Below are 21,157 nucleotides of genomic sequence, written 5' to 3'. Positions count from 1 at the left end.
CAGTTAAAAATGAGGGAAGGCCTTGAATAGACACTTCCAAAGAAGATATATAAATCGCCTATAAACACATTAAAAGATGGTGTCAACATCAGTAATCATCAGGGAAATGCAAGTAAAAGCCACAATGAGATGTCCCTTCACACCCATTAGGATGGGGATTATGAAAAAAAAAAGAAAAAGAAAATAAGAACAGTTGGAAAAGTTGTGGAGAATTTGGCACACTTTTGAAAATGTAAATGGTACATCATTTACAAAAACTGTACTGTGCTTCCTCAGAAAATTAAAAATGGAACTATTTTATAATCCATCAAGTCCATTTCTGAGTATGTATACAAAATAATTGAAAACTGACTCAAGCAAATATTTATTCATCAATGTTCATAGCAGCATTATTCACAGTGACCAAATGATGGAAATACCCCAAATGTCTACTGACAGATTAATAAATAAACAAATTATGGTATATACATGTAGTGGGATATTATTCAGCTTTAAAAAGCAATGAAATTCTGATACATGCTACCATATGGATGAATTTTGGAAATATTGTGCTAAGCCAAACACAAGAGGATAAATATTGTGTGATTCCACTTATATGAGGTACCTAAATGGACAAATTCATAGACACAGAAAGCAGAATTATGATTACCAGTGGCCAAATTAAGGAGGGTATGGAGAATTATTGTTTAATGGATGCAGAGTTTCAGTTTGGGATGATAAAAAGTTCTGAACCTGTATAGTGGTAATGGTTGCACAACAATATTAATGTGCATCATGTCATTGAATTGTACACTTTGGTGTAGTTATAACAGTAAGATGAATATTATACATATTTTATCACAATAAAAAATAGGTATAAGCATTTTGAAACATTCATTTGACGAACATTTACCAAAATGCTATTTTATGCCAGTCACTATGCTAGGTAGGTACTTCATTGAGAATTAATGGTCAGTTGTTATGAGTATACAGCTTGGGATCCAAACCTGATTCTACCACTAGCTAACTCTGTACTTTAGTAAATACTTTTTCCTCTATGAGTCTTAGGTTTTTAATTGTAAAATAAAGAAGTTTGATAAAACCAGACTTAAAATTTGCATGAGAATAATTCAGAGTACTTGGTAACATACCAATTCCTTGTCCCTATTCAAGGGATCATGATTTGGGGAAGGGCAGTCTTTGAAATAAATTTTAAACAAGTAGCCCCAGAGCATTCTGATCCTGGTAGGTTACAGGCCACACTTTGACAAATACTCTATCAGATAACCTTAGGATTACTTTACCTCTAAATTCATATGAATCAATTTCATCCACCGTCAGTCCATAGTTTCAGAAACTTCCCATCAATCACCTATTTTCTTTAGAGTACCATCTCTATTTTGTAACCTGCTACCACTGTTAACAAATTCATATTCATTAGCAGGGACTACTTCATCAAATTAAATAAACCTGAGAGATCTGGCACCAAGACAATGAGAAAGCACAACAGGGCATATAGCAGGGCCAGGGTTACAAAACAGCAATGGACATCTGGGAAAGCAGAAAAGGAAAGCACCAATTACAATGAACAATTATTTATTAGACCTTTCTCCCATCAATCCTATCCTGGATAAGTGAGATATAAAGACTTATTGAAAACCCAGTCTTTTTGATGTCTCCCACCTGAAAAAAAAATATATGATTTTAAAAAAGACAGAGTTTGAGTTAAGAGCAATGTTAAGTTTTAGGGAACCAAACGTTGGAATATCTTGGAAGACAATACTTCCAATTAAGTTCCCAGGACAATGAGACCCATTGGAAGGTTTTTGTGATATATTTAGACAGGGAATATATTTTTGATGATTTAGCTAGGCCAAAAAACTCTACCTCATATTTAGATGAGTATTTATTAGTGTTTTATCTGAAAACAGAGTCAATAGTCTTCATAGTTTCGATAGGTCTTAAGTTATTCTCTATATATATGCAGATTCTCTCTGCTCCTGCTAAGTCACCTGACCGCAAATAATTCCTTCTCCTATCACTGGTTGGGATCAGGTGTGTGTGTGGTGAGGTGAGGGCAGAATAAAAGAAAAATACAAGAAGGAAGGAGGAAAGGAAAGAAGGAAGGAAGGCAGGAAAGAAGGAAGGAAGCCAGGAAAGAAGAAAAAAGGAAGGAAGGAGGGAAGGAAGGAAGGAAGGAAGGAAGGAAGGAAGGAAAGAAGGAAGGAAGGAAGGAAGGAAGGAAGGAAGGAAGGAAGGAAGGAAGGAAGGAAGGAAGGAAGAGAGGGAGGGAAGAAGGAAAAGAGAAGCAGAATTTCCAGTGGTAAAGGAGCTCAAAGTGTAATACTTTTACTTAGTGTGAAATTTTCTGTTTCTCAAGGGAAAGGGGGTGACCATTTACATGCCAGGAATCTCACGGAATTGACGCCATCTACAGGACAATGGTCCTAAAGAGGAAGTGACTCACCAGAAGAGGAGGATTGAGGGGCAAGTTCTAGTATTCACAGAGGCACAGTAAGCTTAACCCTAGAGAGTTTAGTAACAATTTTTCATTTAGTGGATGAAGGCAGTGTTAATAAGTGCCCAAGATACAATCCATTGCTATTTTGTCTATACAATATGTTATTTCAAATTTGTGGCCAAGTCTCCTTGGAAACTAATTTCTTTGGGGCACTCAGCCCAGGCTTGAGGACTCATGATAACTTTAAAGCGCTAATAGCCAAACATGAGTCCCATCGTTGCGCCCTTTTAGGTCTGAATTGGAATAATTTACTTAAGATCTGTGGAACAGTGGTTCCCAAATGCCAATCACACAAAAACTTTCATATGAATGGGAAAAATATAAACAATATAGTGAGTGTTTCTGCAAGGCTAAATGTATTGTATTTAAACAACTTTTTTTTTTTTTTATTCTGAGTTTAGGCTCTTTCTTTAGGGAAGGTTGAGAGATTAAAATGCTCTTTTTAAAATAAAATAATGGTGATAGTCAATGTACCTGGTCAGTAATTTGCTTTATCATAACCTACTTGGCAAAATACAACCTTATGTCAGCCCCTCCTACTTTTTCTTTGTGAAACGTTTTTTGTACTGTGAAATCGAAGTCTGGGGATACTTTTGCAAGGATGATCACTGATTTGCCTGAATATATTCTAAGAATTTGAGAATCCTTACTTCAGAAGGAAATCAGAGGCAAACACAGTAGTTCTTTGCATTTCCTTTCCATAAACTGTAAGGGGGCAGGTATGCATTGCATCTTAAGGTGGCAATGATGACACAAAACACTAAACTCTGAAATGCCTGATTTGTGAGTTTTAACAGCACTGCCTAACTTTCTATTGGTATTTTGCCATCTGGAGTAACTTCTTGGTTTCCATAAGCAGCGAAGACATAGAGAACAGGAATATCTTTACTCCCACACATCACAGCATATAGAAAACCTTCAGTAACAACTTCTGATTATACAGGTGATCAGATAATTTCATAAGACCACAAACCTTGAATACTAGAATGGTCCTTAGACATTATAATTCTGTAATTTGAGCTAACATATAAATAAACTGAGGCCCTGAAGACAGTCAGTGGGTTTTTCTAAGCATAAATAGTAAAGCTGTTAATTGTGATAATAGCAATTCAGAAAGATTAGTTTATTGGGCCCAAGTCAAAAGCGTTATATCAAATAAAAACAAATTATACATGATAGTTTAAAATTTTAGTTTTTTGTTTTGTTTTGAGACAGAGTCTTACACTGTTGCCCAGGCTAGAGTGCAGTGGCGCAATCTCGACTCACTGCAAGCCCCACCTCCTGGGTTCACGCCATTCTTCTGCCTCAGCCTCTTGAGTAACTGGGACTACAGGCGCCCGCCACCACGGCCGGTTAATGTTTTGTACTTTTAGTAGAGACAGGGTTTCACCGTGTTAGCCAGGATGGTCTCGATCCCCTGACCTCGTGATCTGCCCTCCTCGGCCTCCGAAAGTGCTGGAATTACAGGTGTGAGCCACCACGCCCGGTCGTGTTTAAAAATTTTTTAAATTTCAGTTTGAATTCCTGTGAATAAGAGGTTTTTAGTTTTTTGTTTGTTTGTTTGTTTGTTTGTTTGTTTTAAAGTAGTATCACCTCATTTGCTCAGATAAGCCTGTTTTTTACTACAATGATCCAGATAACTGGTGCAAATCTATGTTAGACTAGACTCAGGCTTGAAAGAAGAGATAGAAAGGGAAAAAATTCCTAAGACAACTTACCCTCAGGATCATAGACTCAAGACCCACTTTAATAACATCTTTCTTAACTTCATTTTAACCTTTATGTAACCTCTTTAATAAACAGATGAAAATAGTCTTACATCCCTCTTTAATGTCATTTATAGTTTAAAAATAGATTAGGCTGGGCGCACTGGAGCATGCCTGTAATCCCAGCACTTTGAGCAGCCGAGGTAGGTGGATCACCTGAGGTCAGGAGTTCGAGACCAGCCTGACCAAAATGGTGAAACCCCGTCTCTACTAAAAATACAAAAATTAGCCAGGTATGGTGGCGGGTGCCTGCAGTCCCAGCTACTCGGGTGGCTGAGACAGGAGAATTGCTCAAACCTGGGAGGCTGAGGCTGCAGTAAGCCGAGATCAAGCCACCGCACACTCCAGCCTGGGCAACAGAGTGAGACTCGGTCTCAAAAAAAAAAAAAAAAAAAAAAAAGAATAAATATCATGATTAGAAATGAATAAAAGTAATACCAATTTTAGAAAAAAATTTTGTTTTTACCTTAAAATATAAATGCATATATAAATATAAATGTAGTCTTCTCTTAGAATCCACGGACAATTAGTTTCAGGACCTCCTCCCAGTGCCAAAAATCAAGGATACTTAAGTGCCTTATATAAAATGGCATAGCATTTCATATAACTCACACACATTTTTCCATATATTTTAAATCATCTCTATATACTTGCAGTACCTATTATAAGGTAAGTACTATGTAAATAGTTATACTGTATTTTTATTTGTCTTAATTTTTACTGTTATATTGTTATTTTTACTGCTTTTTTCCTCAAATATGATCAACACATGGTTGGTTGAAACCAAGGATGCAGAAACCACAGATACAAAGGTCGACTGTATAGTTAAGTTTGACCCTGTGTAATCTAGATGGTAAGCTCCCAGTACCTAACTAGTACTTGCCATTAACTGATGCTCAAAAATATTTGTTTATGGATGAATGAAAAATACATGAAACCGTGACAGAAAGGCCAGATTAACATGTGCTGAGAAGTAAATGCGTTGTAAAGAAGCAGAGACAGCCTTATTAAGCAAGCTCTGTAGTTATTATCTTTACATCCTGTTGCCTAACACAAACCATGTTACATGGTACTTATTTAGTATTTAACTATTTGAGTAATTAACTAATAAGAAGAGTGGACATCAACAACTTTTTCTATCATAGTTAATGTTGAAAATATAACATAATGTAGTTTATCATAAATATGAAGTCTATTGCTTAGTTTTATATTTAAGTGCCACTTAACAATAGTGATACATTCTGAGAAATACATCCTTTGGAAATTTCATCTTTGTGAGAACATCATAGAGTGTACTTACACAAACCTAGATGGTATAACCTACTATACATCTAGGTTATATGGTATCGCCTATTGTTGCTAGGCTATAAATCTGTATAGCGTGTGATTGACAATATCGTGGGCAATTGTAACACAATAGTAAGTATTTGTGTATCTAAGCATACTTAAACAAATCATTGATCAAAATTTTGTTATATGGCATATGACTGCATTTTCACAGCCAGAAAGAGAAAAAAGTACAGCTCTGCAAATGATATACATTAGATATATTATATTACTAGGCATTCCTTTTCTAAATATCTGTATTTCTCTAGCAGTTTTAATGATCCTCTCTCTCTCTCTAATCTCCCAAACATGCATTTTTGCACCCATCTTTTTCATACACCCATTTTAGAGGAATCAGCTTAGTCATTCCCAGAGGTCTCTCTAACTGAAAATCTAAAATACAGCCAGTGACACAGGTTGTGATGAGGTTAACCAGCAGACAAGGAAACTGAAAAGGGCTTAAGCCTCAATCTCATCCTATTCTGACTATATTTGTTTTCCCAAACTTCTCTTTAGGGGTGAACTCCTCATCATACTGCTAAGTAAAATTCAAATTATCTTTTCAGAGCTGTTACATACAAGCTACTGATTTGGGGTTAACTATCTCATTAATGATTTGTTAGCAAATAATCACCATGTTTAACTCAGAGGCTGAACTGGGCAGTGGCGTTGGTAGTGGTGAGAATTTCCTTGTCCCCACCAGGTCAGGTTCAGGCCTCAAATCCTGTAATATGGTTGGTAACAGGAGAAAAACTGAAGTATTTTGTACTCACTCAGAAATAAGGGGTTAGAATTATAGTTGGTAAAGAACAACCTAGACTGTCATTTAATTTCTACCTTAAGTCCAGCATTGACTGGATTTTTTTGTAATGATTTTTACATGCTTTTGGCTAGGTCCCATTGGAACAATAACCAGGCTGGAAGGATTGGTAAGGAAGTAATAAATTTCTCTCCTGGGCAATACCTTCGAGAAAACCAATTTTCTCTTTCTGTTTGGGTTTCTGTGTAATATTGGCAGGTAAATCATGATGATTTTCCTAAGCTGATTCCCCAGAACACAATTTTGGCTCAGGTATGGGCTTTAATGAAATCATGCTTAGACAGTTTTAAAATACAAACACATGTGACAGCTTAAGACCAAGACAAATGACTCATTTTCATTAAGGGGATATTACATTTTTAAGGTACACAAAAGTCAAGTATGCTTCTATTTTGAAAGACTAGTATTTTCATCCAGAGCTGTGCCTTTTGCAAAGAAAATCAAATTTTGTTTCTTAGCACTGAATCAACTGGTAGAATTTACTTAGACTACTAGTTACTGGTTAAACTACCAGTTTCATCATGTTTGTTTCATCCATTGACTTCAGTAATCTATTGGCAATGGCAATGATCAAATAAATTAACTCTTTTAATTTTTGCTCCCTGTGTTAGAAAGACTGTTTACCTAAGAAAAAATATAGAAGTTTATTTATAACAACCTCTCTGCTGGCTTTAACCAACAGATAAATGGGGATGGTCTTGCTATTCTTAAGTCCTACTTAATTGAGAGTCAAATATATAGTAATACTGAGATTAGCCTGCTGTGACACCAATTCTCTGACACCAACTGTGTGCCCTATAATTCAGTTGAATTCTGACACTAACTACCCAGATTTAATGCAGAGCCCACAGGAGCAAGTCCTTCACAAGACCACTACCACCTCAGATGCCAGCTGCAAGTTTCAGATATGCCCAAGCCAATTACGCTTCTCCTTGGTAGTCTACAAATTTAGGGCTTTCTGTAACCTCCTTGGGTTAAATAATTCACTAAAATTACTCACAGAACTCTTAAAAGTGCCACACTGTGATTACCATTTTATTATAAGTAATAAAAATGAACAGCTATATAGGGCAAGGCCAGGAAGTATCCTTAGTGCAGGAGCTTCTATCTCAGTGGAGACATAGTGTGCCAATCTCCTGGTATATTAATATGTTCTCCAACCAGGAAGCTCCTCTGAGCCTTGATGTCCAAGATTTTATCTGGGTTTTATTATGTAGGCATGATTGATTAAATGACTGGACATGTGATTGAACTCAATCTCCAGCCTGGACAAATTTACTAATCACATTGTTGGACTTTCTGGTGACTAGCCCCCATCTGGAAGCTATCTAGCTGCCCTCTTTCCCTTGAGTTACTTCTTTAGCATAACAAATACACTGTTATCACTCAGGAAATTCAAAGGGTTTTTTAAATTCTATGCAGAGAACTATGAGCAAAGACCAGACATATTCTTTATTATGCCACAGAAACACAAGGAGGTACATATGACACAAAAAAAGTTGAACATATTTCCTCTTAGATATGATTTGAATGGCACCTGAAAATTTTGTAAGACCTTAGGTTAGCACCATGAATCTGAACTGTTATTGTATGCTATGAACCATAAACTATCAACTGATGTAGCATTTCATAGGAGTGCTGGATAACAGATTTCTGCTTGTTTAGATTTATTATCTATGTATGCATTCAACATACATTTTTTGTATGTTTACTATGTTGCAGGTAGTGGGCTAGGCATTGCAGACACAAAATGAACAAATCTAATATTCAAGTGGGGCAGACATACAATAAACAAATTTTAAAAATAATTACAAATGAAAAGTCATGAGGGAAAAATTCAAGGTAATGTATTAGAAGTAAACTTGTGCCTCTAGGGGTGGGGAACTCTTTAGCTAGGGTGTCAACTTTGAGAACTGAAGGACTTTTAAAACTGAAGGAAGAGACAAGACAGCTATTGGAAGAACATTCTAGGCAGAGGGAGCAGTTACTGTAAAACACTTTTGAAGTGATTTTAATTCCTTTGAGCAATTAAGTTTGGGGGCAGTGCTATGCTGTATATCTGAGTTGACTCATCCATAGGAGGTTAGAAAGGGAGTGTTGCCTCCTCTCTGGGGACAGAGCGAAGAAAGCGTAGGTGGGACACCGACCAATGCAATCATTCCATATGTCCTCGTCTTTGATTTCCCAGCTTGCTGATATTAAACCTTGTTCATACACTGCCAGGGCACCACTATCATCATATTTTCTAGAGGCTACTACTCTTTTTGCTGTAAGTATAGGTGATATTGGATGGTTTGGATAACCAAACAGGGGAGAAAAGGTGTGGCTTTATTAGAGGAAAGTGGTGGTTTTAAAAAATGGAATGAACATACTAAGGTCTACTGGAGTTTGCAGTTTAGATGGCATCTTTAGGGCAAATGACATTGCTGGTGCCTTTGACATCCCTAGAATGATAGGGACACACTCTGTCCCCATATTTGTTCTTCATTTCTTCCATAATAAAGTAATATCTAATAGCATATGGCCACCTGAATAATGACTATAATTTCTAACCTCTCTTGCAGTTTGGCAGGGCTACATAGCTGATTTTTAGCTAGTAGTTTGCAAGCAGAAAAAATATTCACAATTTCTTGTCATCCACTTAAAGGGAAGAGGCATGCCTCCTTTTCCCCATTTCTCAGTCATACTAGCTACAATGTCCATGTGATAAGATATGATTAAAAGAAAACTTTACACAAATCAAATTTATCAGAGTTTGAGCAAAGAGCAATTTGTGAATTGGGCAGCACTCAGAAACAGAAGACGTTTAAGGAGTTTTGCTTTAGTAGTGTGAGTAGCAAGCTTTTATAGGTTGAATGTGGAAGCAAGGTAAAGAAATCACTTGATTGGCTACAGATAGGAATTTGCTTTATTTGAGGTTGAAAGTCCCTAGTTATAGGGTTTTGGCAGTTTCTGATTGGTTAAGTTTAAACTTCATTTTGCTGTTACATTGAGCTTCACTTTGCTTATGTAGGAGCCCAAGACACTAGAGCCATTTCTGCATAAGGATCTCTCATTTATTTATTTATTTATTTTAATTTTCAAAAATGTTTGCAGATGGCCAGTCGTGGTGGCTCACGCCTGTAATCCCAGCACTTTGGGAGGTCAAGGCAGGTGGATCATGAGGTCAAGAGATCGAGACCATCTTGACCAACATGGTGAAATCCCATATCTACTAAAAATACAAAAATTAGCTGGGTGTGGTGGCATGCCCCTGTAGTCCCAGCTGCTCAGGAGGCTGAGGCAGGAAAATCGCTTGAACCTGTGAGACAGAGCTTGCAGTGAGCTGAGATCATGCCACTGCACTCCAGCCTGGTGACAGAGCAAAACTTCATCTCAAAAAATATACATATATATGTTTGTAGGTACACAGCAGGTGTATATTTTTATGTGGCACATGAGATGTTTTGATACAGGCATGGTATGTGTAATAAGCACATCATGGAGAATGGGGTTTCCATCCCCCCAGGCATTTATCCTTTGAGTTACAAACAATCCAATTACACTATATAAGTAATTTTAAAATCTACAATTAAGTTATTGTTGAGTATAGTCACACTGTTGTGCAATCAGATAGTAGGTCTTATTCATTCTGGTTTTTTTTTTTTTTGTACCCATTAACTATCCCCACCCTCCCCAACACCACCCCCATCACACTTCCCTGCCTCTGGTAACCATTCTTCTACTCTCAATGTCTATGTGCTCAACTGTTTTGATTTTTAGATCCCACAAATAAGTGAGAATATATGATGTCTGTCTTTATGTGCCTGGCTTATTTCACTATAATGATCTCCATTTTCATCTATGTTGTTGCAAATGGCAGAACCACATTCTTTTTATGCTGAATTTTACTCCATTGTGTTTATGTACCACATTTTCATTATCCATCCATCTATCGATGGACACTTAGGTTGTTTCCAAATCTTAGCTATTTGTAAACAGTGTGCTGCAACAAACATAGGAGTGCAGATATCTATTTGATAAATTGATGACCTTTCTTTCAGTTATATACCCAGCAGTGGGATTGCTGGATTTTATGGTAGCTCAAGTTTTGCTTTTTTGAGGAACCTCCAAACTCTTCTCCATAGTGGTTGTACTGACACCACTATGTACATTCCCACCAACAGTGTATGAGGGTTGCCTTTTCTCCACATCCTTGCTAGCATTTGTTATTGCCACTCTTTAAGGAAAAAAAAAACCTCATTTTAACTGGGGTGAGATAATATCTGCTCATAGTTTTGATTTACATTTCTCTGATGATCAGTGATGTTGAGGACATTTTCATATGACTGTTTGTCACTTGTATGTCTTCTTTTGAGAAATGTCTATTCAAAATTTTTGCCCATTTTTGAATCAGATTATTAGATTTTTTACTATAAGGTTGTTTGAGCTCCTTATATATTATGGTTATTAATCCGTTGTCAAATGGGTAGTTTGCAAATATTTTCTCTCATTCTGCGTGTTGTCTCTTCACTTTGATGATTATATTCTTTGCTGTGCAGAAATATTTTAACTTGATGTGATCCCCCAATTAATTTTTTAAACAGTATCTTGCACCATTTAGATTAGAAGAATACCCAAGAAATGTTGGTGTTACAGTACAGAAGTCTATGTCCAAAACATCTTGCAAAGAAAAGCCACCATGCTGGCTAATACTTTTCCATGAAAGAGAAATATATTTGTATGTAGTTTAAGCTACATTTCTGTTAACCACAGTTGAACCCATAGCCTAACTAATCCATTCTTGTCAGAAGAAATTGAAAGGTAGAAAATGTGTAATGCTTGAGGGAAACTTTATAGAAGTCTACCCACCTATCTATGAGCAGTATTCACAGAGTACAAATAACTATCACATAAGCTTCAGAAACATTGCAGAGTGCACATTTACATAGATGCATTCTAATACTACTCTATGAGTATTGTTTAGTGGACCATTTTTACTACAATGTGGAAATGTAGTCTGTTAACATTGGTATTTTTATATTCAGTGGAGCTAAGTCTACTGGACTCCTTCTCATGGGAGCCATAATTTGGACCAAGGAGACCCTGAACTGAATTCAACATTAGTCTTCATTACATTTCTGCAGTAGAAGAAACACCTACCTAAAAAAAAAAAAAAAAAAAAAAAAAAAAAAAAAGACTCAGGTTGATAAATGATATTTTCTGAGTTTAAACTTGATCAGATTAATCAAAGGGAAATTCTTCTACTTTTCGGAATTTAGTGTTTGATGTAATTACTGAATACATCTAAAATCAGTTTTATTCTTCGGCACCTTTTGATCATACATTAAACAGTTCATTTAAATGATACTGTGACTTACTACAGTATTCATAGATTAAATTATATAAGGGGAATGCACTTTAATATAATCTGGAGTAGGGGATTAGATGCAGACATAGAAGAAAGAAGACTGGGCCATGTGTTGATATTGCTTGAATTTCAATAATGGGTGTTCATTGTATTTATTGTTCTTCTTATGAAGATGTTTGAAGTTTCTCATAGTAAAAAGTTTACCGAATTACTTTTTTCATAGTATTATCTCCTTATATACATTTTAGTAAAAAAGTTAAACTCGTTTAATGACAGAGGGCAGTAATGTGATTTCAGAACATTTTTAAGCTGAAATTATGTTATTATGGGTTTTACTTTATGCAAAGATGGTGTGGGTAATTTATAGTATGACTGCTTCCTCTATGCTTCCACGCCAGTGTCATAACTTGAACCATCATTTCTTCAAACTCTTTTTGTTTATTTTTGTCCTTTTATTAGAGTAGCATTTTAAAAGATAATGAATGTTACAAGTCTTCTTACAAGTTGTAGATACTCAACATTGCTTAGAAATGTCTGAAAAATCTCACTATTATGGGCCAGAATCAAACTTCAAGAACTCTTGCTTAAAAGTAAATGCTGGAGTCAGAAGGGGAGGCCTAATGACAGCCTTCCCTATGGAGCAGTTGTTCTATTATTCTTTAAAGAGATACAAGAAGGCAAGTGGAAGGTGTTGAATAGGGCTATGCCTGTAGCTGAATCAGAAGATATGCATTACAGTAAGAAGTAGGATGAAGATAATTATTCAACAAACAATAGAAACAATATAGTATTGGCATATTTATATTACTTGAATTATTTGGCAAAATGAAGTAGTGGTTAAGGCTGAAGAAGTTCTGCAGAAGAGGAAATGGTCTGTGAAGTTCAGTAAAATTACAATTCGCTCCCCCCATCCCCATACCACATCCTTTAATAACTAAGAAATAAGCAAGTGAAAATAGCCACATTTACTTGAGAGTTTATCTCATAGGCCTTCCTCCCCTACCTCCACCACTCCATCAAAATATGGTGGCAAAGACAGTGAAGTTGTTTCTGGACAGACTTCAGGAGGGCACAGAAGAGGTCTCTATAAAATGTGAGGGCATTTGAAGCATGGGGCATGTCTGGTATCTATATCCCATTATTTTATTCAGGTTTACCAAAGCATCAAAAATTCTTCCTTGGGAAACCCTTCACCACTTCCTAGGAAAATATTTTTGCAACAGCCAAAATGTGTAATTCCTAAAAATTTGGTTATTATAGAAGATATTTGGGGTCTTGGAAGTGCTAGGGATATAGGTGAGATGATGAGGGAGTTACTGAAGTAGAAGAAAGAGAGCCAGGCTGAGGAAAGGGTCAGAGACAATTTTCCTGACTTTACACATTTTTTTTGTTTAAGTAGATTTGTTTTGAGAACAGCACGGGGGGACAGTAGAGGATGAGATTTTATTTTCCCCTGACAATCCAGAGAAAAACTCAGACTGCCACATCTTAACAACCCTTAAGACTAAGAAGAAAATATTCTCTCTGTTCCATCATTACAAATGTATTGCTTTAAGTAGTTCTCAAAAACTTGGTCCACAGTGAAGATGGGGAATAATTTTTAGCAGAATATGAATATAAAACGTCTATCTATGGACGGAGTGAGTGGAAAGAGTGGGATAAAGTTGGGGATGTGGCTTATCTTTCCTTTCAAGAATAGACTGCACCTCTAAAAGAGAGAAAAAGCGAGAATAGAGTCTTAGGGGACTTTTATCCATGCATGTGAGAACACTAACAAAGATCATCAAGTCTATCAGTGTGTTGAAAGAAGTGACTAAGTACACATTGACTTCTGGACGCAGAAAATTTCTATGCAATTACAAAGATAATCTTTATTATTAAAATGAATATTATAAGTTATAGCCATAAATAAATTCCAAGTGCAACATTTTCACAGTATCTTGGGAATAAAATCAAAATGGGACATAAAATGTAAGTTGCGCAAGAGTTCCACAGATGCACCCTCTCAGCCCAAGGCAGCTTGTTCTGTTGATCCTGGGGCAGATGGCTTCTCTTTGTGGAATTATCAGTTAATAGAATTGGCTGCTTAACTGAGTGACAATGAAAACATATAAACCATTTGAATTCAATAATAATAATAATAATGACAATATTTTTACATAGAAATCACTACATATTCAAAGTTTTTCTTATTGGAATACTTATGCATTTTTGAATCAAAATTCAACAACTTTATATAGGAAATGTGGAATTATTTATCTTGAAGTATACGTTACTATGGTTGAGGGTGTTTTCTCTCTGCACCACAATTTCATGGAACCCAGAGAGTGATAAATGAGAAGTCTGGAGGAAAGATAAGCCATGGAATGGAGAAGCTCAGAGAAGAGGCTGCTGTCTGGATCGTAGCTGCAGCAGTACTCCTAAATTAGTAAGCTACTAGTTTAGACTTTCCCCTGAAAGTCAGGCCCAGTATAGGAAAGGAGAGTGGCAAAATGAAAAGAAGATGAGCAGACATCTGAGAAACTGATAGCCATGTTCATGGATACATTTCTTAATTTCTTAAAAGTCAGCATTCTCATTATGGCAAGCAAAGTAGGTGTTTGCTTACTATATACAATATGAAAGGCAGTGCTGTAGGACCCACTTTCTTCAAAATATCTTTCCCTCCAGTCTGTCTGCTTCAGTAGGTATTAGCCCTCCACTGAAAGTCACCACTTTGGTTTAATGCGTAGTCCTAAAGCCTGGAATTCAGATATTTCTGGGTAAATTAATATTAAGCTAACATTAGCTATTAGCACCATGGTGTGAATGAATTGATCAGGTTGCTGCCTGGGAGAGCAAGGGAATCAAGCAGAAGACAAAACATATTGATGGGATCGGGGGTGAATAAAGTATATCAGAGCACTGAATACAAACTTAGATGAGCAGACCTGGGGAAAAAGGGTGTCCTCAGCTCAGCAGCATAAGAACACTGAATACTTGTTCTTTTTTGGAATGATGTAAATGGGCTGCCTAACAAATGGGTCCTACCCTCAACCATTCTTCTAAGAAGGTCAATCATCTCCTGAAAATATTTTCCTTCCTCTTTAAAAAATATGTAATCAAAGTGAAATCAATATGTTAGTCAAATCAAATCAATCATCTTCCAAAGTGACCTTAAGAAGTGTAATTCATGCTAATCGAGACAATAGTAAGCACAAATGGTGTAGATGAGACTCTCACATTACAAGTACCCAGTTATTTCACAATTCCACAAAATTGTTACTTGCAATCCTATTACAACACTAAATTATACTAAAAAAAAAGACACTTTAAAGCAAAGAGACAAGACACAGTTATAGTCACGCTATTTAAAATACAATTTAACACTTACTGAAAACTTATTTAACACATCAAAACATATACCTTACAATGAATTGTTAGAAGACACATAGATACACTTGCTAGCAGCACAAAGTCAGTTTTCTAATAGGGTATTATCTTAATAACAACATATGTGTAAAATCAACACTTGTCCAAAGAAAACTTTAGAAAACCTTCCATCAGTCTAGATATTAGAATTCATTTTGATGTCACCAGTTTTCCCCTGATGTATTAGTATCATAACTGTATGCCTGAAACAACCCCTTTCCTCTAAATATGATAACGCCTTTGATTGGGTTCTACATTCCTTCTGTGAGACATAGAAGTTATCTTCATTATATAGCACACAGATTTTAAGTAGAACTTTCTTAAAGTTACAGCTTTTTGCTAAAACATGTTTCAAAATATTATCATACTTACAACCTAAGATTTAATTATGACTAATATCCTGGGTCTGTTTCCCGCAAAACAGTACCAAACAGGTAGTAGGCAAGTCATTGGCCATTGGTTGCCCAAGGCTGACCAAATTAGTCTTCTATACATTTTTCAAAAGGTAAAATAACTGCCTTCCCTAGCTGCTAAGAGCTAGACTTTGGAGGCTTTAGAATGGTATGTCTGGGGCAAAGCTAGACCAAAAAAAATCAATGTGGATTCTAGGGTCCATGTGACTGACCGCAATATGTATGCAATGATGGGGCAGAGAGACTTACTCTGGCTTGGGTAAGTAACTTGGCAGTCTAAGCTAAATGTCCTTATATTAGAGTAAGAAATAAAATGTGATGAGAATTTTAAAAGGATTAGCCAACTTTGCTTCATCTTTTCATTCTGACCTAGGTTTAATGATTCATTAGTGCACTACTTCTTCCATAGGCTCAGAAAGTGCAGGAACCTGTCAACATTACCTCAATGTATCTCTAGAAGCATGATTAAAAAATTCCTCTACTAGGCAGGTCCATACATCTCCAGAAATGTTCTTTAGAAAAAGTGTAAGAGAGCCAGAACTGTGATTGTCACCTTTCTGCTTTCTCCTGGGCTTAGAGGCCATTTGAGTCACCTTGTGTGGACTTTGACAAACTACCTGTCCTAGGTAGATGCAACACGGCATCTTTTATAGTCACAGAGGGTTATCATAGGTAAATATGTATATTGTTCTTAGTTTAAATATGCCAGAGGCCTGAGTTCAGATTTTCATTCTGTGAACGGGTGTGACAAATAATGTTTCATGTTGACACAAAAATGAAGAAAACAGCTATTTTAGTCTTCAAACTCTGAAACGGAATCACACTTGAGAGATAAAAATGATCTTATGTTTACAACATTTTCTTTACACAGGGTAATATATCATCCATCCCACTAAAATATAACCAAACATACGAAAAAGGCATGTAAACTGTGATTACTAATATAAAAAGACACCTACATCTCCTCTGAATATAAAGACTCAGTATCTGCTGTAACAAAACTGAATGCTTATGGTGGCTCCAAGCTAATACTCTTTTTGTGCCTGAGGGTCACAGGTAAAAGTACTGACTAGAGTTGAGAGCATATGTTTGTAGGATGTCACAGAAATTTGATATTTTAAGATTTACAGACTTGATGAAAAATTACTACATGGATATGTCAACATCAATAATGGTGGATCATAATGCTCCACATAGGTCCTGCTTTGAAGAAGTGAATTCCCCACAGCAGTAAAATAGAGCAGAACTGAAAAGCTGTGTTTTTTTGTGAGTTCTTCCCCGTGGCTTGGGTATTGCAGATATGTTCTGAGGTACTTGCATTTCAGGTCATATTCAGCTTGGTTTTTCTTTTAGCATAATTCAGTTGTCACAGTGGAAGCTGTATGGTTACTCACAAAGGATTTTGCATGGAGTTGGATGCTGTCATGCAAATCTTGTCTTGAAAGCCGTCTTCGGAACTCATTAGTGGAAAAGTAGTATATGACTGGGTCAAGACACGAATTCAGACTAGCAAGACACAATGCCACAGAATGAAATATTAGAATCACCCTTCTGGCTAGGCAGCTTTTAATTTCATTGGACTTCACCAGGAAATCTAAAGGAAAACTGAAATGATAAGGTGCAAAGCAAATTAGGAATACCCCCGCACAGGTTAGAATCATCTTCAAGGCTTTCTGTTTCTCTCCAAGATCTTGGGCCATGGGATATTTATCTTGCAGTGATAAAACCGTCTTCCAGGTACAATACAGGACAATCAGAAGCGGAGTTACAAACCCAATCAACTCGCCAATGGTCATCATAACAACGGACTGGGCCAGGTTGACATTCCTGGTAGGAAGATCCACAAAGCATTTGGTCCTATTGCCAGGGGTATCATCACTGGTTCTGAGGAGTGGGAAGAGTACACAAGCAAGGCAGATGATCAGCCAGCCAGCAATGCTGATGTACAGGTCATATTTCTGTTTGCAGTCATGGAAGCGAAAGGGATACATGAGAAACCAAAATCGTCGCACACTGATGCAGACCAAGAAGTAGATGCTTGCATACATGTTGACATACTTCAGGTAGAAACAGAACATGCAGAGACCAGGCCCAAATGGCCAGTCATGATTCAAGTAATAAAAGATCCTCAGTGGCAAGGAAAGAACTTGTAGTAAGTCAGCAATGGCTAAGTTTATCATAAATATCACAGCTCGTTTTGTTTCTTTCATATAACCATAGAATACCCACAGGGCTAATATATTCCCTATGAGACCTGGCACAAGAATGACAGTGTATGTCACTGCATAAATAAAGTAACGAAGATCTGTATTGTCTCCATCTGGCCCGGTACATGTGTAATTAGCAGGCATGATTCTCTCTAGAGAAACTATCTTTGCCTAATGGTGGTTCAAAACCTAAACTCACAATCAACTGCTGTTCCTTCCAAAAGATTGCTTGCCAGTGGGTTGGAGATACCAAGTATAAAATAACCTTCCTTTTTTTTTTACCACGTCAGCCTGAGTCTCTACATATTATTCAAGGATTTTTCAAAGAACTATCTGCATTTTTTATTTAGATTTCTCTAGAGTAACTACATGAAAGTCTAGTGTACAAGCACAGATGACAAGCTGTTACAATTTCCCTCTTGTTTATTTTAAGGCCCTCTGGGACATCATGAGAGCTGATTCTCTCCCATTTGGAAAAGGAATGTACCATATAGCAGTTCCTCAAATTCCTATATGATGATAGCCTTCTCTTTACAGGTGTCTGGCAGGCCGTTTTTCTTTTTTTGGCTCACATAGAAGAAAGGATTGCTTTAGTGCACAATGAGTCCGCCACTCTTCAGGGATGATTAACTTGGAAAGATCAGCTTTCTGGGACTTTTTCAGCTATATGTCAAAATCTAAAAAGTAGGAAACAAAGGCAGAGCTGCAAGCAAAATAAAATAAGTCAATTATTTCCTGGCCCAGCTTTGAAAAAAAAGAAAAGCCTATGTTCAGAAAAATACTCTAGTTTGAATGAAAAATTCTTATGTAAGGGAAGGGTATATGGTGCAGTTTCTACAAGGCACTTTATAATCACAGAAAAATATAGCTTGAAAGAACATGAGAAGTAATCTAGCCCCTTGTTTTATATAAATATATATATATATAATTTATATAAATATAAATTAATTTATATTAGTAATATAAATCAAAATACATGAACGAATGACACTTGGGAGCTTGTTACAAATTCAAAATCTCAAGCGTCACCCTGGACCTGATGCCTCAAGATCTGTGTTTTAACAATGAACTCAGATGATTCTTCTGCGTGTTAACATTTGAGAAACTATGATTTGGATTACTGCTTTACTAATCTTACTGATTATCTGAATCATCTGGGGAAGGTTAAAAAATAAAATAAAAGCTTCTGGGTGTTTCCTCCAGAGATTCTGATTGAGTACTCGTGGGGTACAGTATGCCATTTGTATCTTTTCAAAGCTCTCCATTTGGTTTTGATATAGCGAGCCCAGCATTTGTCCTTGAACCATCATTTGATCAAAATCATTCCTATATGTCTAAAAATAAGTGGACAACCAGCTTCTCTTTAAATAATCCCATTTACTGGAGTCATTTATTCACCTCTTAATTACCTGAGACAGCAGATATAGCCCCAGAACAGAGAATCAAAATCCATAGAAAGTTGACTCAGTTGGGTCTATGACCCTTGTTCTGAGGTAAATAAAGTTTAGCTTAGGTGACTGGATAGTTGCCCCAAGGCTACTGAAATCTAGGAGGACTTAACTAACTTTAAAGATATGTGTGGGAAGAACAAAAATGAAATGGGAATTATGAAACATCCTGCTTTGAATGATCAAATCCATGTGGTTTGAAGTGTGCTTCATTGAGCCCCCGAACAAATTATTATTGTTATTTTATTTCAATTTCATGGTAAGTGAAACAGCACATTTTGTTTACATTTTAGGTTGTGAAGCCCTGTCCAGAAACCATCCCATCACAGGTAACAAGCAACCACTTGCTCAAAATTCAACTTTATATTACAGTCTGGTTAGGTGCACACTTTATTAAGCCCAGAAAAAGCAGACCTAGTGTGCTGCAAGTGACTGCAAATGATGTGAAACTGAATAGCTCTGTGCACGTATATCAGAGGAAATTGTACCATTATGACACATGAGTAATCACAAGTTCTGGACAGAAGAGAACAGAACAATTTCCTCCTAATTCTGATCAGCACACAGGCAAATCTCAGGGCTTCATTTTTATTTTTGAAAATCTTCAAAGTAATAAAATGCTTTCAAAAGTATTTGCCTAGTTAGTTCTCCTAGGAAATTCACCAGTTTTGCCCTACTGAGTATTCTATCACTTTTTTTAAAAAATCAGTTTTAAAGAGAGGTGCTCCTGGATGTCACTTCAAACCAGGCTCCCAATTTATCTTAGCTTCAACATCTACAAGTTCCCCCAGGTCAATTTCATGAAGAGAGGAAACACATATGTGTAGACAGACAATACAGTTATTGTGAACATTGCCTTTTTGCCAGGAAGTTATTTTACTTAGCTAAGTCTAAATTTCTCTGCTGAGATCTGAAAACCATTTCCTCTTAATCAGACTGCATTCTGTGTCTCTGCTCTGAGAAGTACTCTTTTAATTACTTGGAGACAGCAAGAAGGTTGTTACTCAGCCTTACATCACCAGTCATATTGCCTTTTCTCATATATCTTAATTTGTGATCATTTCATATTCTGGAGAATAGGGAAACCAACTGGTATTGAGGACCCCACAGGCTATTCAACCTGTACGAAAATTAACAAGACCTTTAGCTACTATTCGCTTCCCTGCCCCTACCATCCATTGGGAAAAAAAGAAAAAAAAGTTAGGCTGTGTATTCTTACACTGCTTTTACCTCTCAGGGTCTATTTTTATTCTTTCCCTTTTACTTAGGCAGGGTTTTTCAACATTTGGCACCTAGGCTAACTGGAGTGCTTATTAAAGATGTGCATTCCCAGATGGACGACTGAATCTTATTTGTCAAAGAGTAGAGCCAAATGATCTACATTTTAACAAGCGTCACAGATAACCAAATTGGACAGCCTTAAAATCCGAGAATCTTCATTGAGTGATAAAGGGCAATACCAAAACCAGTTCAGTTATTTTGTTAAGCTACATAACCAAACTGAAGTTTTTGCGGGAATTCGCTGTTTTCCTATCTTCATTGCCTGTGTTTTTGACTTTCTCTCTGCTTAAATTGCTCTATACCATCCTTACCTGTTGAAATCCTGTCTGTCCTCCAAGGCCACTATCTTAAAATGCTGCCTTCTTCATGAGACTTTTGTGATATCTTGCCTAGTTGTGATCATATCTACCTGTGAACTCCCAAAGCACTTTGTGTCAGAAATATGTCCCTTTCTTATTCATTCCACAAAATTGTGAGCAGCTTGCCAGCAAAGACAGTGTTTTCATGACCATTATAATCTTTCACCTCCAAAGTGCACAGCTACTTTACATGTAGAAGAAACTCAATTAGATTCAACTAAATTTAGGTCTAAGTTTAGATCTAAACCAGAGCCTAATGTAATAAGAAAAACCCTT

The 21,157-nt window shown here is 36.6% G+C and overlaps 1 protein-coding gene across 3 annotated transcripts in view; it reads right to left on the bottom strand.

Annotated features, from left to right (window-relative positions):
* The window catches only part of GPR174 (G protein-coupled receptor 174), a 67,522-nt gene that overhangs the window by 23,748 nt on the left and 22,617 nt on the right, over window positions 1–21,157 (bottom strand). For 2 of the 3 annotated variants that reach the window (XM_005594012.5, XM_074030199.1), the window contains exon 3: window positions 13,608–18,496. The exons of the other annotated variant lie outside the window; for it this stretch is intronic. In XM_005594012.5, the coding sequence (XP_005594069.1) occupies window positions 16,936–17,937 (1,002 nt within the window). In that variant the 5' untranslated portion in view covers window positions 17,938–18,496 and the 3' untranslated portion in view covers window positions 13,608–16,935. Of the gene's footprint in view, window positions 1–13,607; window positions 18,497–21,157 lie in introns of those variants that run through there. 3 annotated transcript variants of the gene reach the window in all.

The sequence above is a fragment of the Macaca fascicularis genome, chromosome X, assembly GCF_037993035.2.
Source record: "Macaca fascicularis isolate 582-1 chromosome X, T2T-MFA8v1.1".
Taxonomy (NCBI): domain Eukaryota; kingdom Metazoa; phylum Chordata; class Mammalia; order Primates; family Cercopithecidae; genus Macaca; species Macaca fascicularis.
This window is presented reverse-complemented; position numbering and strand designations above follow the sequence as displayed.